General features: G+C 57.1%; 1 protein-coding gene across 3 annotated transcripts; it reads right to left on the reverse strand.

Moving 5' to 3' along the window:
- Positions 1-1,271: 1,271 nt before the first annotated feature.
- LOC310903769 (transmembrane protein 121) lies at positions 1,272-24,453 on the reverse strand. 3 transcript variants are annotated; one of them, XM_083847657.1, is made up of 2 exons: positions 24,312-24,453; positions 1,272-3,716 (listed from the first exon to the last, which is right to left on the reverse strand). In XM_083847657.1, the coding sequence occupies exon 2, from the start codon at positions 3,243-3,245 to the stop codon at positions 2,307-2,309; it is 939 nt and encodes a 312-aa protein (XP_083703783.1). In that variant the 5' UTR covers positions 3,246-3,716; positions 24,312-24,453; the 3' UTR covers positions 1,272-2,306. The 3 variants fall into 3 exon arrangements, with proteins under 3 accessions (XP_083703783.1, XP_083703784.1, XP_083703785.1); XM_083847658.1 differs by lacking the exon at positions 24,312-24,453 and adding an exon at positions 18,088-19,853; XM_083847659.1 differs by lacking the exon at positions 24,312-24,453 and adding an exon at positions 4,122-4,261.
- Positions 24,454-25,536: the final 1,083 nt, after the last annotated feature.

Raw genomic sequence — 25,536 nt, forward strand, 5'->3', positions numbered from 1 at the left:
GGTCCGGGGGTACCCCACTTCACGTTCTCCTTTCACAGAGGAGCTGTTTGCCAGCACACCTGCACAGCAGAGAGCTGAGAATTGCCTGTCCCCAGCCTATTTAGGTGTAATTTAGCTCTCACCGCCCAGCAGCCAGGCTGGGGGCAGCCCTCTCCGCAGCCAGCCGGGCTCCCCGCTCACTGCGGTGCCTGCGGAGCCGTGTTCTGGGGCCATTTGGGAACCTTCCCTCATTTCCCTGCCCGTGCCACCAGGGTTAGCCAGGGCACTGCCACCCAGGCCCGCGTCCCGTGGGGACTCCCAGGCCTGCTCGGAGGTTACGGCGAGGGAAGACGAAGCACTTGGCACGCAGACACCTCCCCGGGGCCCGGCACCTGCAGGGCACTGCGAGCACCTGCAGGCCCCCCTGCGCTCGGCACCGGGGAGGAGCTGTACCATAAAGGCTCGTAAATTAATTACCTGAAAGAGTAACAGAACGTTATTAGATACTTGGGAGTTAATTGCACGGGTGCTAATCATGTGTATTTTAATGGCACCAGTAGAGATGCAATATGCAATTCCATAGGTATTGCAGAATAATTTAATGATTTAATTAATTCCTGCTAATACCTTTTAAATCACCTGCTCTCTCCCTCCTGAGGGAGAAACTTTTCGAGCCAGCTAGATCTCCTGCAAACTCACGGTTGTTGGCAAGGACGCTGCTTTATTTCTCAGCAGATTTATTCCCAGCAGAGGAGCCCCCGCAATGTCACCCCTGGGTGACAGGGTGTCCGGGGGGAGCCTGACAGCCCTGCGATGCGCCGCTCCTAAATTTGGAAGGCTGGAGCAGGGCTGCGTGAAACATTTTGGACAGATCATGACGGCTTGAAAAGATGGAGACTAAAATGAGTTGTGGATCTAGGTCAAATCCAGTAAGCAGAGCCAGGAGAAAATGCAGAAGGAAAATGTAAACAGCAGCAGGCATTTTATTCCGGTCTTCTCCAAATGAAATGCTTGGTTTAGAAAAAGCAAAAATATCCTGTTTCGGTGCATTGGAGATGCAGTGTGACTGCTTGTCTCCCTTTTCCCAAGCCAAGGGAGCTGAGAGCTGCCCTTGGGGCAGTGTTTTGGCTGGACAAACGTTTCAGCTTTTGCAAGCTTTTTGCTGCTCCGTGAGCAACTGGCACAGCACCTGGGGACAGGAGGGGACAAGGGGTTTGGGCTGTACGTGAGCTGCCTCCTGTGCTGCCCCCTCCCTCCCCACGCTGGCAGAAAAGAGACCACGCGAAGCCATTGTTCTCACTGGGCTTTTATTGTCCCGCTGGCCCTTGCTTCCCACCCCTCTGCCCAGGGACCAAGCCCCTTGCCACGGCTCAGGTGGCAGAGAAGGGGGGATGTCCCCAAATATCCAGGCTGGGGACATCCCCTGGTCTCCGCCACCCGAGCAGTGGCGAAGGGCAGCACCGCTTTCCCGGGCATTTTTTGCTTTTTTTTTTTATTATTTGAAATATTTTCTTTTAAAAATATAGTAGCTGTGGAAAGCAGCCCTCTTTACAAACGCTTGATGCCGGAGTGAAAGGCATCGTCGCCGTCCTCCTCGGTGCCCGCGGGCGCTGGCACGAGACGGGGGCTGCGGGGTGGGCGCATGGCAACACCAGGGGGAGGGACGGAGAGACCCTCCCGAAAATAGAAATATTGTGCTGAGTTGTCTGAAGTGAAGGAAATCCATAAAACACCAGTATTAGGTCGGCTCCGGCTTGGCACGTATTGCTCCCGGCAGCGCCGGGACAGGGCTGTCCTCGCTGCCACCCGCTGCGGGGACAGCGGCGCCGGGGAGATTATAAATAAGAAACTGTAAACACGACCATTCGAGATAAGAGACACGTATAATCACGGGATTTACTGGTTCAAACGCCCGCCCTCCCCCCAGCCCCTGCACCCAGGGCCCTGTCCCCACGCCGTAAAAAGGTCTCCGGTAATAAAATCTTCGGTCCAGGCTTGGAGTCGGGGTGAGGTGCTGGAGGAGTAGAAAGGGACGTCGCACCCTCAGCGGTCCTTGCTCAGAGGGGAAAATTTGGCAGGAGGGAGAGGATTGGCTGGTTCAGGTCCTTTGCAAGTTCATTTGGTTTTTCTGGAGGACTCCTAGGGTTATACCTGAGATGAAGACGTCTAGGGGACCCTCCATAGCTCAATTACAACGCGGTTGGTGTTCCGTGCCCAGAAGAGCCCTCGCTGCTGGGATTTGTCCCTCGCGCTCGCCCCGTGCAGCAGGAGAGCAGCAGCGTCCCTCCTCGGGGGCTGTCTGAACCGACGCTGGGCAGCGGCACCCGTCATGTGTCCAGGATCTCGCTGGCGGGGGACGGCTCGTGGGGGATGCCCTGCGTGCTGTGCACCGTCTGGTTGTGGGACAGGGAGTTCTGCTGCAGCTCCAGGGCGATGGCGTTCTGCGGGAACTCCTTCACCTGCCGCTTGTACTCCAGGAAGGTGCACGCCTTCGTGGCAATGGCGATGATGTTCTTGCCGATAAAGATGGTGGAGACCCTGCTGTCCTGGAACAGGACCATGTTGATGGCCCGGATGAAAATGGTGACGATGTTAATGGTGACCAGGCTGAGGACGGGGTAGAGCATCATTTTCTGGGGGGCGATGTGCTCCCCTTGCATGCTGATCTCGCTGAGGGACACGCAGGGCAGGATCAGGAGGAGGATGTAGCAGTAGAAGAACATAAGCCCCTCCGCCCAGATGGGCAGGCCAGTCCTGTGCGGCTCCCACAGGTTGGCCTGGATGTCCAAGATGTCCAGCAGGTCGAGGGCCACCCAGAAGAGGCGCCCCCTCAAGTCCTCCTTCTTCCGAAAGGTCCGTATGTACTCCATGCTGTCCAAGGCCACCAGCACCAGGTAGAGCCCCGGCACGCAGATGGAGAGGAGCAGGGTCAGGGCCTTCCTGGCCACCGTCTCCAGGTTCTTCTTGTCCGCCTTGTAGTTCTGAAAGATGAAATACAGCTTGATCTCCAGCACGAAGATGTACAGGAACCACAGGATCATGGCGTAGCCCCGCTTGGCCGTCTTCACCTCGGCCCCGACCCACACGGCCACGTAGCGCAGCACGATGAGGAAGCAGATGTCCCCCACCAGCACGATGATGCAGACGCCGATCTTGCGGGGCCCCTGGTTCTGCTCCACCAGGTAGGCGTCCATGAAGGCCATGCTGGTCATGATGACGATGGTGGTCAGGCAGACGTGGCGCTTGTCTGGCGGCGGCAGCACCATGGTGAGACAAGCGAGCCTCCGCGCTGGCACTAGGGGAGCGGTCCTGCTGGTGGGGCACAGGGGAACATCAGCGGCCAGCCCGGGCACCGTGGGCTCTGTCCCCACCCCGAGGAGCCCCTGCAGCCCTGTCCCCAGTGAGCTGTGCCCCGAGTCTGTCGCCAGCAGCCAGGGCTCACGCAGGGTCCCTCCTCCGCGTCCCCATCGCCGTCGCGCTCTCCAGCCCTGTGCAGTGAGGAACCTCCCGGCTCCCAGCCCCGGATCCTCCTGCAGATCCCTGGAAACGTGGCAGGCAATCGGGCAGCAGGGTGGAGCTGGGGGAGAGAAGGGGAGGCAGTCCTGGAAGGGGGTGTCCCTGTGTCCTCACGGGGAACCACCTCCACACTGATCCCGGTGGGGCTGTGCAGTGCCCGCGACGAACACCATGCGCTCCTGCTGCGCCTGGCCGCGTGTGCCTCCCTCCATCCCGTCACTCTGGAAAAGATGGAGGAGAAGGGGTGTTAGGGTCAAGCACGACAGCCCCCCAGCTTCTCCAGTCCTGCAGTGTGACCTGGGCACTGCTCACATTGCTCCTGCCAGGCACTGTCCCCCCACGGGCACCCAACACCGTGCCCTGTGCGTGCCGTAACGCAGAGCGGGTTTTTGTGGAAGATGAAGGCCGAAGGGAAGAAATCGAGCCTAAAGAATTGCAGCCACCGTCCGTCCCCTCACCTCGCTCCTTCCCAGGCTTCCAGCAAAAAATATACAGCCTCTGCTCCGACTGCTTTTAAACCTGTGCCAAGTTTTATGGGGGATTTACAGCCTGGGATGGATAACTCCAGATAAATTAGGTCTTTCAAGAGGGAACAAACAGGGCATTTCCTTTTCTTCCTTCCTTACCACGTGCTCTTCCCAAGGACCTCACTGTGCCGAGCAGATTTTCCAGCAGACCCAAGCTCAAACGCTGGGTTCCCTCCTCTCCCTTCAGCCCCTGCACAACTCACGGCAGCCCGGGATGGGTTTAAACTCACGTTCATTTGTCACGGTGACCTTTCGGAGAGGAGAAAGGGGATTGTGGGCTGAGCTCAGTCACAGGGCTCAGGCTCTGCTTTTCCTCGGGTTAATGCCTGTATTACCGGGGCTGAGCACCTCTCCCTCCTTTTGCAAACAGTTTCCAGGTGTTTGCTGCAGTGTGAGCCCTTCTTGTTTTCCAGCTGGCATTTTCCCCACCGCTCGCAGCCCTGCCTATACGGAAACAGGGAGGTGTCTGAAATTCCCCTCGGAGGACTACAAAAACAAGCAGGTAGTTTTAAAGCAGTCCTTACCGGGGAAGTCCCGAGTCATAATTTTTAAATGACATTCAGAAAACACTTGAGAAATTTGCTGGATAAACAAGAAAATGAGCTTGTCGGATAGCCACGGGAGCACACACGAGGCAAATATTTGTTTAGACAAGGACACACAGCATTTGCCTTCCTGCACGACTTTCCCATGGGTGAGTGTGTGCCCGGAGGCAGGGGACATGCAGCAGCATCCTCAACCCTCAGTGCAACCCTCACCAGCGCAGCCCTCAGCACCCAGCACCGTGTCCTTCTGCACCCCCCGTGCTCGCTGCTGGCCGCTGGGCACCCTGCACAGCCTGGATTTGTCCCCGCACACACACAGAGCCCATCGCAGGGCGTGGGGAGCAAGCGGCCGCTGGCAAGCCCTGAGGGCTGCTGTGGGCAGTGGAGCCGCTGTCAAAAGGCATCCTCGTTAATGCCAGCAGGCACTTCCCCGAGCCCGGCCCTACCTGGCAAATTAGTTTAATTACTTATGTGATTTGAATTCTGTCTATAAATAAAAGAGGGAGCGAGCGAGGCAGAAGTACACACAACGCTCTTCCCAGGTAGTTAGGATGCCGCATTGCTTAAAGCTTCATTTGCACTTTAATTGCTTTGATTTATTCCAGCTCTCCTGGATGTAAATCTGGAGCTCCCCTTCAGCTAGTCCTTCAGCAGCGCTGCTGCACCGAGTCCTGCCCAGCACACCCCCCCTGCCTGCCCAAAGGTCACAACCAAGGCGCCCTGTGCGGTCCAGCATGTCCCCGGGGACACCCCAGTGGGTCCCCAACCCTCCTGCTGCCACCTTCCCTCCCCAAACCTCAGGCTGGGGGGGGCCAGGTTTGCCCCCCAGGCAGTCTCTGGGCACTGGCCAAGGGGCTGCTCATGCCCTGGGCTCGCTTCTGCAGCCAGCAGCTGGTCTCTGCCTCCTCCCAGGCATCTCAAGCGCATCCTGTGCAGGAAATGAGATTGAGGAAGATTTTTTTTTTCCGGGCCCTGCCCACTAATTGTGTCTGAAGGAGGAAACAGCCCACTTGCTAATGATTACATATAATTTACCGTGTAGGCAGAGCGAAACAGGCAAAGAGCTGCAAACTGTTCCCAGACCCTGCCCAGAACAGGCAGCGCAGCGGGGCTGGCGGACAAAACCAGCTCCTGCCTGCAGCCGCGAGAGCATCCGTGCAGCAAACCCCCTTGGAGGGTTCCTTTCTCCCTCGTTTCCCAGAAAAGAAGCTGAAGCCGAAAGCATCAGAACCGCTGCCTGTTGAGGGAGAAATAAAACAGCTTTGTTTCTGTGCTGGTGCCCACGACATCCCCCTGCTGCCCCAGCTCGATGGCCACGCGCGCTCAGCTCAGCGCCCCAGGGACGCTCTGGCCGGGGCTCTCCGGGTGCCTGGAGCTGTGGGGAACGTCTCCCTGCTCACAAACACGCTCAGCCGGGTGATGTTTGACAGATGTGTCAAAAATAAAGCCCTTTTCAGACATTTCAGGTGCTTAAACATAGTGTTTAGAGAAGGTAAATGATTCATTTTGACTTGTACAAGAATGTAAAAATTATAATACTATCCTTCAACGCTATCAAAACAATTTACCGCTTTCCCAGTAAAACATGCTGTTTCTTTAGAGGAATCACTTGGCATTTCCAAGTCGGGTGATTTTACTCCAGTCAAGACCAAACCCCATGAGTAAAAGCTTCCAAATCCCCCCGGGCTGCAACGCCCAGTGCCCACAGGTCCTGCTGCCAGCCCCTGCTGGGGAGGGCGCCTTGTTTTCAGCTGACGGGGCTGTGCCATGCTCGTGCCTGGGGTGCAGCACATTGCACGGTGACCTGGTGCAGGGGGAACCCTCTTTCCCCAGCAGGCAAGGTGCACGGCACACCTGGAAGCTGCGTTTACAAAGGCGACCAAACTAAAATACACAACCGTAACACCAGCTTGGAGCTCTGCTGGCATCTTCCTGGCTACAGAGACGTGACCAAGCTGCTCTGTGCGTCCCACCTGCGAGCAAAGCCCGGTGGCTCGATGTGCTCTGAGTTACAAACAGGCACAAAGGCGAGCGCGAGCCCAAGGCAGAGCAGAGCACAAAGCTTGGCTCCGAGTTCAGGGGCTCGGGGCTGCACTTTTACGCACGATTCACTGCCAGGTCCTCAGATAACCTCACGTTGTTGATGTTAGGGGGAAGGAAAAAAAGGAAGCAGCACACAGCACTCATACAGCCACTTTTCCCCACCGCCTGGGCAGCGACAGACGAGAGAGAAGCAGCAGTGCCCCCGGCACCCCCTCGGCAGGGGCTCGGGAGGTGGGAGACGGGCAGCGCACGGAGCATCCCAAGGGCAGCCTGCTGCTGCTGCCGCCTCCGGGCTGGCCTTCGATGAAGAGCGATGGTCCTGCTTGTAATTAACACGAGGCAGCTGCCGGCTGCTTCGGTGGAAGGGCAGGAGCTGAGCTGGTGACGGTGATGGAAGGAGAGCGCGTCTGCTGGCTCCAGCCTGGCTCCTGCCCAGCCCAGCGGAGCGACACCGATCCAGCAGCGCCTGCTGGCTCCCACACGTCTGCATCCCGTGGGAGGCTTGCCTGGGACAGAGCCCCTCCTGAGACACCAGGGCTCACCCTGCGGTGACACCCAGCCTGCTGCTAATCTTCTGGGCTGAGACTATAAGCACCTTGAGCAGGAAAATTCCTCCTCCTCAACGTGAAAAGCCCCGGGGTGGTCCTCACCCTGAGAGGTGAAGGGAAGCCTGAATGATCTACGGACCCCCCTAGTAAAGGCTCCACTGAGAACGCCGTGTCTTTTTGTTACGTTCAAGCACAGAAAAGCTCACCTCACAACTCAGGGGTCAGCAAGCGAGGGAGAAACGGTGGGTGACTTGCAAAACAAAGGGAACTTGGCCTTGCCATGCACTCAGTGAATTTATTTTGGCAAGGCTGGCCCGCTGTTAATTATCAATGGCAATAGCTCATCACCAAGAAGTCTTAGCAGAAAGAGAGCTCCCCGTGGCACATCCTCCAGCAGAAAAACATGAACGTGTCTGGTCTTAAATGAGGGTTGAGCCATGGCAGGGGGCTGGGGGTGCCACCGCAGACCAGACACTCCGCAGGGTGACGTGCCGGGGCCACGGTGCTGACCGGGCTCGGGAGGACAGAAAGGCACACACGGCTGGTCCTCCACACAGACACCGAGCTCGGGGTCGCTCTCCACACCCTACACACGTCCCAGCCTCTGGGGCGGGGGCAGTGCTGCCACCCACTGCTCCGACATCCCCTCGGAGACAAACGGCTCACCCACCTCGGCTCGGCGCAAGAGTAACGCCAGCCCAGAGGTCGCCAGGGAGACATTTCTCTTCCTCTGTTTTCCAGTTTTCCTTCTACCAGCCATCTAATAAATCTAATAAAATCTGTCTTGCTGGTGTCTAATTCAATTGCAGCACCCAGAGACCAGACTTCTTCTATCACTCACAGACCTAACCAGCTACATCCCTGGCATATGAGCCCAGCCACGGGGCTGCTGCAGGCTGCTCCAGAAGAGAGCAATTACCTGGGATCAGGACTCGCTCTCCCGATCAATTGTATGCTATAGGTTTTCCTTGGGTCACGTCTAATTGAATTATTTAGATGCTTGAACACCGTGGTCAGAAGCAGCTGACGACTGAAGGGCCTGAAGTCTGGGCAGTGGGTGAGGTGCCTTGTGTTGCATCCTGAGGTCTCCACAGCACCTCCCGCACCTCTGGTTCCTTCAGGAGAAGACTTCCAAGGTTGCATGGAAAACCATCGCCCAGCCTTGTTCTCCGAATTCGCTCCGGCACCTGGAAGCAGAGGAGCGGGTGGCTCTGCTCCACAGAGCATCCTGTTCTGCTCTGGACCCCGGTGCCTGCACGTTTCAGCCATGCTTGGAAGCTGAAAATGCCATCACCAGACCCCTTTCCCTCTCGGGGAGGCAGTGCCCGCTCCTGCGAACGTGAGCGCAGACGCCCGACAGACTGACGTGCGCTCGCCGGAGCTCCCAGCGGGACGTCTGGCGAAGGCTTCTGGTCTCATCAGCTTCAAAACGAGCACCGCCCGCGCTGGATCACGCGCTGCTCCTCAGCTACAGCACGGCTAACGGCGGGCAGGATTTGTGCTCCCAGGCCTCCCCATCCCCACAGGGTCAGCACCCACACGTGGGGGGCTGTTCTGCCCCTTTGGTCCCGGGTCTGCTTGGATTACACTGTTGGTTTGCATGAGCTGTAGGTTTTTCAGGCTTTCTTTGCCAATGAATTTCTTCCTCCACCCCCCACCAAAAAAAAAACAAACAAACCTTTTGCCAAATAAAGTGAAAAATCGATCTTTGCGGAGGGAAAACCCTGCTGAGGATCAGCACGCGGGAAGGATCCCCACCCGGTAGCGAGCAGCAGCCTCTCCCCCAGGAGGATGTGGCAGTTTGCTGCGCTGGAGCTCATTGCCAAGGAGATAAAATATTTATGGCCACTCTCCCTTGCTTTCCGTTTCGAGCCGCGGTGACTTATTTGTTACAAATTTACATGCATGTTCAAAGGCGTCCTCACATTCCTTCCAAGAACAAAAGGTTTGTTTCTCCACGTAGTGTTCTGCCAGCCAGGAGCAGCCACCCCATCTCCTCGGTGCCCGCGTCTGCCCCCGTCTTCAGTGCTCATTTTCCTCTTGGTAATGATTATCATTATGCTAAGAAAAATGGGTCATTTAGAGCGGCTTCTCCCCAAATGAAAGGCTGTGGGACACAGGATATCATTAAAATTCTAAACCTGGCTGCCAGCCTCAAAAGCTGGCTCCGGGCATCTCTGCGGATGCAGAACCCCTTCGCGCCCGTCTGCTCCTGGATGCCCAGCACCCTGCTTCCCCGGGGCCGCGTTCCCAGCTCCTGGGAGCACCAGGAGGGGCTCAACGGGAAATGTTTTGCTTGGAAAGGCGATGCAACTCCCGCGCGAGCCTGAAATCGTTGTGTACAGAGCTGTAAGGCAAAGCTAATCCATTTTGCAGCTTAGCCGGCTCCCGAAAGATGCTGTTTATGGATGGGGAACTACGAGCTGCTCTTCCCCCCGCTGCGATACAGGAGGGGCAGGGGATATTCAGAGGATGAGCAATGGAGACTGAGCCCAAATGGCTAATTTGGGACCTGTTTTTAAAAAGGGAAACCTGCCCCGAATTGTCAACTTCTGAAGTTGATTCTTTTCAACGTTTTTTAAAATCCCACTGAGCATGGGAAGCGCTCCCGCTGCTGACCACAACCCACTGAAGGCACTGCTGCCGGGTCTCACGTACTGACCCCCAATGTATCAGCGTGAGTCGCTGCCAGCCCTGCCCTGGGGTGCCAGGGGCACCCAAAAACCATGGCTGGCTTCGGAGCCCTGAGGCTGCTGGGGAGAACGGGGCCAGAGACACACAGGTGGGATGCAGAGCATCCCCGGGCAGGGCAGGGCGAGCATCGCTCCTCCGTGCGTCTGAACGACAAGTTAGTTTTGGTCCAGTGGTTAGGCTGAAAATCCAATACAAATTATTTCTCTTTGACCGCCATATAATTATTTGCACTTGGGTTCTTCAGCGAAATAAAAATACTGTGAAGAATGGCTAGGAGTCAATCTGAAATGCTTTGTTCAGCCTGGAAAAGCTGTCCTTTCTCTCCACGGCCATTTTACCCTCCTCCTCCTCCCCTCACCTCTGCGGCTAAACTTTTGATTGACTTCAAAACAGCGAAATGGTTGGGCTTCTCAGGAGGAATAACGAAGATGAACACCACCTGGGGCACCCCGCTGCTCCTTCCACCAGGCTCCCGCCTCCTTCTCACAGCAGGTCAGCAGTGTCACCGCCAGCGCTGGGACCTCCTTCCCCGTCTGCCCCATTTACACACAGCTCAGCATTGGCAGTGAGGAGCAGATAAGGAGGAAGGAAAGAATGAAGCTCCTGCAAGAGCCACACCTGTCCCGCTTCAGGCGGCCGACAGACGCTCGCCAGCTCCTCCGAAGTCATCGCTTATCCCTGATCTCGCTAGAGAGCATCAGCTGCGGGCGAGATTACAGCCGGACTGCTAGCGGTGATAGTAGGTGCTAAGATCCCATTACAGGCATCATTTCCTCTGTCAACACGTGGGGAGTTTCTATCACAGCTCCTGGCCGGGGAGCGCGAGCTGCCAGCAGCAGCCAGGCCCCTCCGTGTCGAGCGGCACGTCTCCGCGGGCAGCCAGCCCCGGGCAGCACGGGCAGCACTGCTCGCCTTCCCTCTCACGAGCTCGTTACCCGAGGGCTTTAATGGGGAGCGTGCCATCTCCCCCATGCTGAAGCTGGGGCATCGATATTTTCGGCAGGAATCACCAGGGAAAGTCTCCGTTTTGGGGTACAAACGCAATGCATCAGGAAAGGTCCTGCCAATAAATGTTGGCCGGGCACAGAACCTGCAGAGGTTTTGGCACACGCAGTCCCCATGGAGAGCACCCGACTGTCACCCTCGCCCTCCTTTTCCACATCACCCATCCCAGCAGAGGAGGGGAAGCAGCCACAAGGCCCCCGTCCTCCCCTCTTTGCCTGCATTTTTCACATCACCGCACGATTTTGTTTTTATTTTGGGGAACGTGGAAAAGATTTATGAAGGCAAAACTGAGCACGGCCTCTCCACCATCCCTCACCTCCTGCACTGGAAGCGGCAGAAGACAGAAAATGCTCGGGCCATGCTGGGATGCCAGCCCTGAACCTGAGCCTCACACTCCACCCCCAGTTTCACCAGGAATCGGAGCGCTGCCTGAGAGCATCCAGCAGCCAACTGCCTCTTGCTGGCAGCTGTTACCTTTGGCTCTGCATCCTCCTGCATACTCACGGAAGGAAAATGGGATGGGTAATTTAATCTTAGCCTGCTAGAAGCAAAGCAACATGCAAGCCTGCTCATCCTCTTCTCTAAGTTTAGCCCGATAGTATATTAAAAACCTGCTGCTGGGCGCTTGCCAGCCCCTACTTAGCTAACCCAGCAGACTGCAAAACATCAGAAAATTCTCCGCCACCAGCCAGGACAACTCCGGCCCTTTTTTCCCCTCCTCCCCTACACTGTAAGGCCCTGAACGGTGATGGATAAACCAGTCCTATTTCACTGATAAATAGTTTATAAAAGGTTCATAAGCGGTTTCTAGATGCTCTAATGAATAGTTAATCAATTCTCGTGGGGCCCACCGGGTCAGCAGATGGCTTATCAATGGCCATCAATTACGGCGCCTGCTGATGAGCTTATAAGCATCACTAGGAGTCCATCGATGCCAGCAGTGGGCTTACAGCATCTCCAAAGAATTACTAAATAATGCATGAACGACACAAGTTCCCTTGCTTAAAATCTGCAGAAGGCCACCCGAAATGGCATTCTTGGAGAGCCGAGGGAAGCACAACAAGGGAACAGCTGCTGCTGGGTCTGAAGCCAGGCTGCCAGCAGCAGAGGTGCTAGCCCAGCGTGGCAGGAAGCAGGCTGCTGGAGAAAGAGGATTTCCTACATCCCAGGCAATCCATCTGACTCCAGAAAAATTGGAACGAGTGTCCAACCATGGGCTGCAGCGAGGCAGGCTGCCCCAAAAACCCAGCTGAGCCCAGCTCTGCGGGCACAAGCCGCTGCCAAACGTGGCCGGTTCCTCCCCAGCACCCTCGGCCGTGGGCTGTGCTGGGCGAGCTGCTGCTCCCCGAGGCTCTGCCATCCCCACGGGACCACAGAACATACCCAGGAGTTGTGCTGCAGCAGCCTGAGGCAGACCATATGTGGCGCCTGGCCTCCCCAACAGAAGTGCTTTATTATCATTAAACGCAGAATAATTCGGGATGATAAAAGCAATTAAGTGTAAAAAAAGGTAATGATCCGTTGCCTATTGCATCCAAAAGGTATGAAAATCCCTCGTAAAATTACCACCCCAGCACAGAATCGGACCTAAATATCTTTATAATGTAAGGCGGCGAACTTTGCTTACAGGCAGAACACTTACAAGGCGCTCAATGAGCCACCGGGGGCTTTCTTACCATTCCCAGATCTCCGCGAGCGCAGAGGCAATTACAGGAGATCCTAACTTTTTAAATTGAAGACAAAAGACGAGGGAACTCGGATAAAACACGCTCCCAGGTCCATCGCAGAACGTACATGCCGAGGAAACTTCATGCAGACGGGGTCTGATCTGGGGGCTCTGCAGGAGCCAACCCTTCCTGCGCCCTCACAGGCGGTGCCAACCCCTGCTGCCATGGGGCTGGCTGAGGCTGGAAGTAGGAGGGTGTTTGTTTGTGGCAGGCAGCTGATTTATAATTCGAGAACGTCTCAGTGGGTCGAGGTGTGCGGCCCGCAGTGCTGCCAGGAAGCACCATCCCCTGACCAAGCAGCAGTCGAGCGATCTCCGCGCCGTGCCACCTGGCCAGGGCAGACCTCACCCAGACGCATCCCTCATTCCGGGATCTGCACGTGGAAACGTGCTTCTTCAAGGCATTTCGCAGCACGTTACCACCTCACACACACCGCTGGAGCCAGCCCCAAGCGTTTGGGTCTCCCGAGATGGATTATTCACGTGTGGCTTCATGATCACAGCAGTATTTTAAGAAGCGATCCAAGCCCGTGCCTTTTGCTTCGCTTGCTGGCTCCAGAACGTGTAAGATTTGCTTGGCTCTCGTTTAGAGCCTTGTTCTGCAGCCACGAGCGCCAGACGCTTCCCGCTGGCTTCCAGCACAAGCCAGAGCCGTGCCGCAGCCAGCCGGGAGCCTGCTGCCCTTCGGCTGCGAACACAACCGGGGGCACCAGCTCTGTACCCGGCCCCTGCAAAATGCATCTGCAAAGCACGGCAGAGACAAGGCTCGGGTTCCAAGCTAAACCAGGACTAAATAAGCCTGCCACCGCTGCAAGCCTCATCCAGGACTGCGTGGCCACAAGCAGCGCCTCCATCGCATGCAGCTGGAAGTCCTGCCCCGGTGGCACCTGGAGCTGTGCAGAGCAGGGAGGCTCTGCAGGTTTCACTGACATGAGGCAAGGAATAGGGAAAAAAAGCATGCAGGGGAAGGAAACCCCGCTTAAAGGTGAACTGAAAGTTAATATAGCTGCATAAATTGGCTCAGACACTCAGCAACAGGGAAGAGGCAGCAAAGCAAAATGCTGAAAAGCAATTTATTTTTTTTTTCTGAAAAGCAAGGCTCTCTGCTACTTTTCCCAGAGCACTTTAAAACCTGAGCACAACCTAAATCCCTCAGAGCATTCCCTAGAAATCTCTGGCCTTCCCCGAACTCTGCCGGTGGGCATCAGAGGGCGTGCAAGCAGTTTAATCCCCTGTCACAGCGCGTTTGGAGGCTGCGGGTCTGCCGGAGCAGCTCAGCACCGCTGTGCTCGCTCCCCCCAGCACCCCTGAGGCATGCTGCCCTGTGTCCCATCACAGCCCCCTGCTCGTGCTGGCCCCAGCTCTGCTGGAAACCAGCATTAAAGCCACGCTTCGGCGCCTCTTGACTGCTGCCCAAAGAAACAGCCTCAATTATAATGGCGTTATTAATATTAATATGTTAATATTGCAGGGCTGGGAGCCTGCGCTGGCATGACTGTACCTATGCAGGGAAGAAAAGGATCGCTGGAGAGCAGAGTGATCACTGACTGAGAGGGTAACTGGGACGCTTACGTTCAAAAAAAATCATAAAAAGAGCTTGTATACAAACACATTTATATCTATATGCAAAGCTATACGTCGTTATGCTAAGTACGGGGAGATAAAGTGGATCAGCTACAGTCCCGACGTCCTAAAATTAGTTTTTATGTAAAATAAGCACTTGCTTCACATAGGGCAGTTGGTATTAAGATTTATTTTCATCCCGACGTGTATTACTGCCTGGTACGATTGGCTAAAGCCTAGGGCACATGCACGTGGCTGCCATTCATAACATATACATGGATTCATGACCCAGCCAGCAGGCTGAATCGCCAGGCAATCTTTTTTCTGCTGCAGAAAGCTTAATAAGCATATAAGTCTCGGAGCAAAAAGGGAGCCTACGTATTTGCTGCGCAAGAAGAGCTCTTGAATGGAGTTGTAGGAGCCAGAAGCAGCCCTGCACCAGCTGCTAGCGCTCCTCAGCCACGTGGGCTAAGTGCTGAGAGCAGGACCCACCGAGTCTGGGGGACCAGCAGCAGGCAGCAAATGTTAGTGGAGCAGTTGTGTAAGCTCCGGCACAGCCTGTGACTTCCCTTTTACTCCAAAAAAAATAAATAAAATTCCCAGTGTGTATTTATTGCAAGTCTTTAACCGGATGCCTTTGGCATAGGCACTTTGCTTTTATTAAGAAAGCACAGCCTTGCAAACGTCGTGGGGATACGGTGTTTGTATCGTGAAAAGGAGAGGTCCATCACCAAGGGGAGCCAGGGAGCAAAGGGGTCCAGCTCCCCACGGGAGATGGAAGAGCCGGGTGGTAGAAAGCTGTTCTCACAGGAAAAGGGACCCTTGAAGGACTGGCCTGAAAGTACCGGCTCTTCAGGCTGGGACGGGGCACCCTGAGGGGAAAAACACCTGACACAAGCAAGGAGATGGAGACCAAAGAGAAAGGGCTGGGTACGTGGAGGAACAGGGATCCAGCTGGGAAATCGGGTAGTTTTAGTTGAAAAGACGGGGGCTGGGGGCAGCGCTGCACAGCGCAGCCGGGCGTTAACGTGGGCGCGGGAGCGGAGCTGCGTGAGGCGAAGGGCAGCGCTGTCACGAGAACAAACGAGGAGGAGCTGGAAGAGATTCAGGCTGGAAACCAGAAGGACGAGGCTTCGGGCCAGCCCCGAGCAGAGAGGGCACTGGTGTCACCCGCAGCGTCCCCACCAGCTGGCATCACCCAGGCACAGGGCCCCCTAAATCCCACTGCCCCATCCCCATGGGCATCCCGCCAGCCCCACGTCCCCCCTCACACGTGCTTCCTTAAAAACATCCGTGGCATTTCTCCACAGCCGCCAGCACCGACCTTCGTAGCTGCCATGGTGATGAGCGCCACGGAGAAGCCTATAAATAACACCCTGCGCCACACGCTGGCCCCTTACGGGCCCCCCTCTTTTTGATTTACCTATACGTTTCCCAGGACAAGCCCACGAAGCCTGACAGCTGGCAGGCACCTTGCATTAAACACGACAGAACGATGCAAAAAGACCACCAGAAGGCACCAGGGGGATTTAGCATGGGTACACGCCGTTACAAAAGCACAGGTGAAATATTACACAAAAGCATCGGCCTAACCCCACGTAACAGCCAACTGGGCAGCTTTCACCCGGCCCCTCCGGTATTTCAGCAGTAATTCCTCACCTCAGCCACCCAGCAACCTGCCCCAGGTCGGGGGGCACTGGGAAGAAGCCCCCTTGGAGCACGGGGACGACGCAGCCTCCCTCCTCCCTCACTAACAAATGCAGCCCCCTTCTTACAGCTCTTTCTGGCCAAAGCCCGGATTTCAGGCCCAAATACCCCTGTTCTGATTTTTGATCTCGAACAATCTAACGGTACCGAGGAAGGCAGGTGCCTCGTAAAGTCACATCCACTCACTTGCAAACCCAATTTTCCAGCAGCTTTTCGAACTGAGGAGGTTTGGTCAGCTCCGGTTTGGTGCTGAGCTGACACGGGGCAGCTGGAAGGCTGATGTGGAGCAACGAGTCCCCAAAACAGGGCCCGTGCTACCTGAGCTCAGTGACCTCAGGTTTGTAAAACCAGAATCCAGATTTCTTTCTTTCAACATCTCCTCGTTTGATGGATGGAGGCTGCTGCATTTTCCTCCGCTATTTTTTCCCCGTATTGTTTTATTTCGCCTTTGCCAAAGAAATCAACTGCCGCACAGTTTTCAAACTACAAATTGACTTGCGTGTGAGGACGAGCTCAAAGCAACACTCCTCTCCCCCCGTGCATCCGAGGCACGGTCTGCACAGGGCAGCAAGGCTTTCTGCCCGGCCTGCTCACACGGGGCATTCACTCACATCACCACCTCGCACAGCACGTCCACGGGGACGGGACCACCAGAGCCTCGGCCACAAGGCAGGATGGGTGCCAGAAACCAGCACGCTCAGCACCAGGGGAGGGGAAAACCTTGCTGGTGATTACATGCGATGACTTATGTGGCAAAGTTGAGAACAGCTAAGAAACCAAAGGAGAACCCAAAGAAAACACAAGATTGATTTGTCATTAATGAACTAGGGCTTCATCGCCTTCCCTCTGGGACTGAACAAGGCAGCGATTGTATCGCTGTGACGGCAAAGCGGGGCCGGGGAGGAAGGGGCTCCTTGCTGGGGAGCTCAAAATCTTTAATAACGAAGTTCCTATCCGTCTCCATTTAAGCTCATGATGCAAATAAAGGGCAACGACAGGAGGGGGGTTCAGAAAAGCTCACCTAAATCACCTGCCTCTGCTGCTGCTGCTGCAGAAGCCAGCCTGCAGGGAGGCAAAAAGCCGTCCCAGGGCAGGGCAGGGCAGGCTGAGGGTCTGTAACTGGTACAGACACCAGGAGCCGGCGGTTTGCTCGCTGCCTTGCTCTGCCTGCTGCGTGGCGAGGGAGAGGGGATGCTTGCCCACTGCATGGCTCACAAACAGAGTTGGGGGACAGGTTCAGGGGAAGCAGCCACATATAAATGAGAAATAAAAAAAAAAAAAAGCCATATAAAGCCATATTAAGGCTAGTCAGCTTCTGAACTGGAGGGACTAACAAGACCCCAGAGCTGCGCCTGTCTAAGCAGGTAATGTTACAAACAGTTTAATAGGGCTGGCCTGAAGAAGAACCAGGGGAACTGAGAGCTTCTCCCCTCCATGGGTACAGGATCTGGATCTGCTTCCAGATGCTTTGGCTGTGGGGAGGGAAAGCTGAGATGGGCTCATGGAGATGTCCGTGTGCATCCCCAGCAGCAGCGCTGAGCCCAGAGGTGGCTCTCTGCGGACGCCCCGCAGAGCTGGGCTCTCACGCAGGTTTATATCTGCAGAGCCGTCACAGTCCGGGCCTCTGCCTTGCAGCCAGATTTTTATGTTCCGTGCTGATTTCCCAAGGGGCTTCATTTGGGCTCATCATCCCCACAGGGATCAATAGGACTGCAGCTGCCATCCCAGCATCTGCAGCCAGCTTTGCCGAGCAGCAATGTGGTCTGCTGGATAAAGCAGGGGCTAGCAGCCAGGAGCACGGAAAAGCCAACCCAGCTCCTGCCAGGAGCCTCCACCAAGGACTTGGTGGATTGTCCACCATACCCCGGCACAGGGGACAAGCCTCATTAGGAGCAAGGAGAGCCCTGCAGACGACGATGCCGTGCTGGCCCCTCTGCTCTGGGGGAACTAAAACCACAGGGGAACGCGCTCACACCCCACAGCATCACCCTCAGCCTGACCCATGAGCACATTTCCTCGTTACGTGCTGCTTCAGCTCCAGTAAAGCTCCAGGGGAAGAATTAAGGCCGCGTTTTGTCAGGTGGCTTTGTACGTGGTGATGGATTCCCCATCCAGTTATTAACCTCTTGCAAAAGCTCCGCGTTATCTTGTACGGCAGTAATATTAGGTTAAGCAGCTGTTGATAACTTATCTCCCATTATCAGCGAGTTCCTTCAAGGCCAATATTTACTCACATCCAAGAGGCGTCGCTGTATTCCCAACGGCATTCTTCGTGGAGGCAGACGAGAGCAGCTTTTAATAGATCCTGGGTACTTACGAGGCCCATTTCTCCTCCATGTGGGGAGAAGCCCTGCCAGCACAGAGGAGCGGGGGAAGCTCCAGCACAGACATCCTCAGGGATCTGGGGTTTGGCCCTGCCGGCCCCAAAACACACAGAGGGAAGGCAGGCGGGAGAGGGCGTGCTTCCTTCGATAGGTGCTGCACCACAGAGGCAGGCGAGCTCTTGCCTGGCCCCATCCAGCCCCTGTGCCAGCCGATAGCAATCAGGTCATTATCCCTTAAAAGAGCCAGGAATAATTTATTAGTGCATTTTGGGGAATTAGTGCATTTTGAGGAAAAACAGACATGCCCTTAAAATCAAGTAGGGGCAGTTAGCTGCCTTCAGATGCTCCTTTGCTCCTTTCATTTCCCCGGTTTGTCTCTCAATCACCAGCTGCACACCTTGTAATTTTTCTGCAGCGTGTACCTGAGTGGACGAGCACTGGTTTTATCTCACCAGGCAGTTATCCTCCTGGATTTCAGTAACAAACCGATCACAGGGTCACCGGGGCACTCGCTGTGTACCATCGAACCACTTAAGCCGCGCCGTGCTCACTTCACCACGGAGGCTGGCGGTTTGCACGCAGGTTTTTGACACTCCTTTCCTTGTTCCTTTGTGCTTCCGTGCCTGGTCTGCTTGGTTTTTATGACGAGAGGCAAACTGAGATGTTTGCAGCTCCAGGAAGGGATGTCTGGGAGCCCTCCGTCCCAGCCCCAGCTGGTCCCATGCTGATGGAGGCAGAATTTTGGAAGGGTAATTCACACATCCCAAGGGGCGTCCACGGCACGATGAAAGCCCTGCTTCAAGGTCCAGAGGTCTGCGGTCCTGCCTGAGGGGCCTCAAACCCTGGTGTTGTCTCTATGCAGGAGCTATGCACAGGGAGGAGAGGATGAACCCCAAATCCCTGGCATTTGAGAGGTCGGTGCTCAGAAAAACAGCTTTTGGTTTGGAAGTGGCTCCGAGGACTGCAGGAAGAGAGACACTGAGCTGTGCAATGGGGCCGGGGAAGGCAGCCAGCAGCTAACGTGGGGTGTTGAGAGCAGGGGGCACTACCCGGCCACAGCTCCAGCTCCCAGCTCTGAGCCTTTCCCTCCCTTGCTCACCCCGCAGCGACAGCCCAGGGCTCAGGGACGGCCCCTGCCACACCGCTCAGATCCCACGGGACAGGCGCCTGAGCTGAGAGAGGACAAGCTGCCTTCGTGCTCCCGCTGGGGCCGCTGGCAGGAGCACATCAGCAGGTTGCTTCATGGCATCTCACCAGGGAGTCCGTCCTCTCCTTTATTACCGGCGCTGGTGTTCTGACAGCGCCGCAAAGCCTTAGGCACAGACCAGGACCTCACCGTGCTGGATGTGGTGGGAGCAGGGATCAGAGGGAGGAATTTGCAACCAGAAAAGTCTCCCAGCCTCTCCCCCACTATTCATTGAGCATGAAATCTCTCAGCTCAGGTGTGGGATGGGGACTGGGGGTGCTGGGTTTGGCTCCAGGTGTTCCCCCAGCACAGAGGGCAGGGACGGCGTGGGAGTGCAGGCACGGGTTCCCAGCCAGCTGCACGGTCAGGGCTCTGCTCGCTGCCTCTCCTCTCCTCCACCCCACGATGACAAACGACACGTCGGCGATCGCTGGGCTGTTTTATTGTGCCGCTGCAGCTGGTGGAGCCAGCCGGATCGGGCCCGAGAGCAGTGAGCAAGCAGCGGCCCCAGGAGTAGCCAAGGGCTGGGGAGAGACCGTGGTTAATGCTCGGTCCGTGCTGCGAGTGGCAGGGACATTGTAAGTGCGTCCCCTGACACAGTACCCGGCTGCGGCGAGTTTACAGCCCTCGGTATGGTTACATTCATCATAAGGAATCTCCCAGCTCCTTAGAAATACAGCAACAAGCTCTCCGGGGCTGGTTTCAGCAGTTTTATTCCTAGGTAATAGCCCTCTCCCTCATTTATAGCTATGTCTAGACACAAAGAGAGGAAGGTGCTATAAATACTTGATGTAAAATCCCTGCCTACTCCTAATTCCTGCATTCCACATCCCGAGCGTGCTCTGAGCACAAGGGCACCAGGCACTGCCCGTCGCTAGCAGAGAGCAGCGAAGCCAGCCCCGCACGGCCGCAGCTTTCCGTGGCCCCAGGGACAGCTCAGGGGGTCCCCAGGGGCAGGACGTTTTCTGCTCGAGACCTGCTGTCTGCCACAAAAAAAGAAATGCCCAGGTGGGAAGGACAGAGGCGAAGCGTGCTGCAGGCATTCTCAGCGAGACGCAGCCCAAGCGGCTCTGCTCCCGGTGGCATTTGTCAGCGCTGCCCTTCCAGGCACCCTCTGGCTACACGGGACGCTGAAGAGGAAGAAATCAAACTGACCCACAAACGAGAGGAAGGAGAAGAGCTATCTAATCCTCTCAATCCTTTTTTTTTTTTTTTTTGGATGCTAATTCATTATTGATCAAACCCATCAAAAATTAACATCATGGGATAAAATGCTAAAACATCCGAGGCCCCGGCAGCTATCACAACAGCATTTACTGAGGCTTGCACGTTGTGTTGGACGTGCCCATAGCCCCAGTGTCACCAGCCAGCTCCTGGAAACCTCTCGGTGTGCTTTAAGGCTCCCCAGGGCACCTGAAAAAAAGACCCAGGGCGGGGAGAGGAGGGCGAGTGCCAAGGAGGACGCGTGCCGGAGCCTGGGCAGACCCAACATCAGCGAGACTGGGCACAGCAGGAGCAGTGAGTGGTGGCCCAGGGGATGCGGTGGAGATGATGCCAGGCTGCCCAGGTGCCAAAAGAAGCATCCAGGAGGGTCGGATGCTCCACCGCGCTCACTTGGGAAGGGGTCTGCTTGTACGTGGCATGCTGCGTGAAAGGTACTTCCCCCAGCACTTCAGTGGCTTGTTTCCTATTATAGGTCTGCTTTTGACACTCCCCCACCCTCTTATCTAACTTTCTCTACAAAGCTCTTCTCACTTTTTCATCTTTCTTCTGTGGTCCCTAGCCAGGAAAAAAAAAAAGAAAAAAAAACATATTTATTTCCTTTTTGGAAAGCCTGAGATTAATCAGACACAGCAGTCTGGGGATAGGAGGCTTTAACAAAGGTGGTTCTTTTACAAAGAAGCCTGCATACTTTTCTGTAAACTCCTCACTTAAAAAATAGCTTTGTGCTTAAGGAAAGCAAAAAAAAAGCCTTTGTTTTTCTGCTTTTAACGAGCCTAGAGGATGTTTTAATTAAGTTGGATAGGAATTTTCGGAGTTACTTGATGTGAAAATGTGAGCCTGTAAGAGCCGCCTTTGATGCTCGAGTTGTGTTTTAAACACTTGATGAGTCCTGCAGAGCTGGTAATCCTTTTAGCATAGCTAATAGCTGCTGCTGGAGTGCTCACGAAATCCTGCTTCGCTCCTGGCTCTGCCGAGCCAGATGGAGGCTTCCCTGCAAATCTGGATGTGCAAAGCACTCCCGGCCCCAGGGGTGTCAGGAGGGGCCAGAGGGGCTCCAGCACGTCGGACCAGGGTGTGCCAGGCCATCCTGCACCCGACGGCACCCCAAACGTGTGCTGGGGTGGGCACAGAGCCCCTGCTGCCCCCACCCATGCCCCCAGTACCATCCCCTGCCTGCCCAGCCTTGCTGCCCTGGGCTAAGGGCTCCCCTTCCCCGGGGATTTGGGTTCACCTCTCTCCAGGTCCGGGGAGATGCCCCAGATCTTGCGTGGCATTCCCCTGCTCCATGGCTCTGGGTTTGCTGGAGGGACAGGTAGGGAAGAACTGACTTTGGGGAAATGCAAATGTCTTCCACAGAGGATGCTGCAGGGAGAGATGAAAGCCAACTCGATTTGCATTAGTTCCGTAACTCTGGATGTTTTCCCTTTCCCGTTTAGACTGGAACACACACACACACACGCACACATTTTTGCCACATAGCTCCTCGGTTGCCAGCTGCTCCTCCCAGAAGTTTTGAAGAAATCCCCGTTTACACACCAAGCTACTTGTCAAAGCAACCTCGGGAAGGCAGAGCGAGCGCCCCAGCCAGCTCCCATTCGGCACGGCCGCGCTGCTGCTCGCAGCAGGCTCAGCCCCGTGCCCCTACAGACCCGGCACAGGACCTGCCCCGTCCAGCCACCCTCAGGGGGTTAGCAGCGAGCAGGGGATGCTGAGCTCCACCGCAGTGGCTCTGCTCTCAGGCGGCACGTAGCAAGGCAGCGGCAGCAATCTGTCACTTCGTTAAAGCAGAACGGGGACAGGAAAGCCTTCCCTCCCGAGGTCTGCGCGCTGAGTAACTCAGCAAGCCGTGCTGCCCCCCAGGTGGGCGTGAGGTTGTCCCCAGCACTCCTGGGGACACCCCACCGCCTGCTCCAGCTGCAGGGAGCCGGGGCCAGGCTCCCCTGGGTTCCCTTTGCAGAGCTCCTCGGGCGCCTCTCGGGCGAACCCCAGCTGTGCCACACGCAGGGCAGGTTAAGGACGGTTGTGCTCTGAAGGCACAGAGGTAAACAGGCTGGTGCTTGAAATCCTAGTACTGCCAGTGTCTTAACCAGAGGCGATTTTCTGCAAAACTGGCTGAAACAGGCAGCCCAACATCTGTTTTCATTCTGACGGCAAAAGCTTTGCACTGGGAACGAGAGAAAAACCCGTTTTATATTCAGCCTGGTCTACCGTTAGTTGCTGCAAAACCTGTAGAGAGCCCTAAAACTGCAGGATCCGAGCTTGTTTCATCCGACATCACGGATACTTGGGAGAAGGGGATTTCTGGGGGGGAGGATTTTGTATGCAGAGATGAGACCCCTGCATCCACCTCCGTTCCTGCAGACGAGCACAGGCACCCTCTGCACCTGCCTCCCGTGCAGGGTGGCTGTGGGGTAGAGGGATGGATGAGCATCCCTCTCCTCTCAGCCCGGCACAGCGTCAGTCCTGGCAGACCGAGGAGCTGTGCAGGACCCTGGGACCAAGAGCCTCGGGCAGACAGGGTGGGTCTGGGCACTACAGTGGGCTCAGGACCACCTGACGGTTCCCAGGATCATCTGGGGGTCCACCCTTAGCCAGATACAACACTGAATGGTGCTACCCAGATTTTGCACTGCGTGGCCACAAGACAGCATCTCCATGGCCCTGGGGACACTACAGCGAACTCAGGAATTCCAGCTCATCCTGAATACATCCCTTCCCCTTCCCACCATAATCTAGAAGGCGTTCTGGCTCCTCTCTGCCCTTACGCCACTGCACACAGCTAAAGAGGCACCCAGATTCCTGGCAAACCCCCCCAAGGGACACCCCCTTTGTGCCAGCCGCCCTGCGATGAGCGTGCCAGCGGCGTGCCCGGCACCAGGACTCCGTCCCCCAAATTCCTCCAGGCGGGGACCACCCGACCCCGCTGCCCAGGGGACACGCAGGGCTGAGCACAACTTCCGCAGGGGCTCCGGCAGCGCTGCGGATCCACACCCCACGCCCACGCCAAGCCACGGCTCAGCTGCACAGCCCGGCTGCCCCACGGATGGGGCCGGTCTGCCACCGCGCCGGGAGAAGGGGCAGGGGCTGCAGGCGGGGATCTGCCCACCGCAGGAGAGCTCCCGGGGGAATTCACCCAGGAAAAGCAGCAACAGGACCCCGAGCACAGCCTGCATCCGCGCTGGGGGAAGGTTTGGGAGAGGGGAAGGTTTGGGAGAGGGGAAGGTGGCACTCACACCGCACCCAGCACCCCAGGGGGGCACAGGGCAGTGACCCCCAGGCTGTGCTGCTTCTCCCACACCGCTTTCTGTGGCTGTGAAAGGGAAGGGCTCCCAGCGCGGAGAGCACCCTCTCGAGCATCCTTCCCCGTGAGCACAGCCCCCACCCCGGTCCCCACCGCGAGGAGGGCTGGGGGAAGTTGAGGTTCCCTGGAGAGGACAGAGATGGGGCACAGCCCCCACATCCTCCAGCCGAGGCCTAACCGCAGAGCACCCTCCCCAGCGGGACGGAGCGCCCAGCGCCCCGAGCAGCAGCAGGATGCTCTGGGCACACCCTGGGGGACCCCCAGCTCCCACGGCGCGCACCCCAGACCCAAGTTAGCTCCGAAAGCAACAGAGGCTTCTCCTCTTCCTCCCACCTGCCGCCGGTCTCTAAAGCAAGCGGGGATGCCCGGAGCCGAGCCGTGCCGAGCCGTGCCGGAGCCGGAGCCACCCGCTCGGTGCCTTACCTGCGGGGCCCGCTCCGGATGCCGCGGTCGGCGCCGTGGAAATCCGGGTGCCGGCTGCGGCGCAGGGGGGGCGGGCGGCTGCCCCCAGCCCTCCCGGGGGCCGCGGAGCCCCCCCGGCCGCCCGCCGCTCAGCCCCGCCGGCCCCGCACCGCGCCGCGCTCCGCCGGCCGCGGGAGGCGCGCTGGGGGCGGGCGGCGGGGAGGGGCGCTGGGGAAGGAGGGGGGGGGGCTGCCCCCACCGCCCCCCCCTCGCCGGGAGGAGACGGCCCCCCCCCCGGCCGTGGGACCCGCCCCCGAGCCCGCTGCCCCAGCCCCGGCCCCTCCTGGCTCGAGCATCCCCAGCCCCGGGGGTGGGAAGCGCGGTCTGCGGGATCCCGGCCCCGGCGTTGGGGCTGGTCCTAGACCTCGGGGGTTTTGTCCCCATCCCCGGGATCGCCATCCCCAGGAGGTGGGGAGCAGCCCGAGGCTGGGGATCCCCGTGCCTGCCCAGCCCCAGAGCCGTCCTCAGCCCTTCTCCAGCCTGAGCTGGAGCAGCTCAGCTGCTCTGCTGGTAAATGGGGAGGGGGCTGCCCAGCCTTCTCCCCCCCCAGCGCATCCCACCCGTAGCAGAGGTGCTGCTCCATCCCCCGGGGAGCACAGGCAGCCCCATACCCTGTCTTATTGTCACTTTTCCAGTCCCCCCCCAAGCCACTGACACTGTGGGTGTCCCACCCGGTGCCTCCCCGGCCGAGGGAAGGCACCTGTGCACCACAGGGGGCTCGTTCCCCCCCACAGACCTGCTGCTGCTCATTAGCGCTCATTAATTACACATGGCCAAACGACAGCAAGGCACGCAGGGGCAGTGACACCCCCTGACATTTTGCACTGAATTTCTCCTTTTCAGTGTCTTCCCGTCACTTTACCAAACAGCTTGCCCGCTTCGTGAGATTCCCGGGGAGCGTTCTGGCCTCCGAGTGTGAAGACAACATTCTTAGCTGCGTTTGCAGTTGCTTCACAGAGTCACAAACCAAAGCAAAGCACGCGGCGCCTTTCTGTCCTGCCACAAGGGCTGAGACCGGCACTGCCCGCAGGGACGGGGCAGCGTGGCGGCCACACGGCCGTGGAGAGCATCCTTCCCACCCGGCCTCCCCAGCACACCTCCGGCCTCCCTCAGCAGCAGCGTGCTCCCAGAGCCACGAGGCAAGGGCTGTGCTGCCCGCAGTGCCTGCCCTTCGTGCCTCGAAGCT

Source organism: Anser anser (assembly GCF_964211835.1).
Source record: "Anser anser genome assembly, chromosome: 8".
Classification (NCBI taxonomy): Eukaryota; Metazoa; Chordata; class Aves; order Anseriformes; family Anatidae; genus Anser; species Anser anser.

Excerpts from the sequence above, each read along its gene's own strand:
- LOC310903769 (XM_083847657.1), bottom strand. The coding sequence starts at position 3,245 with ATGGTGCTGCCGCCGCCAGACAAGCGCCACGTCTGCCTGACCACCATC.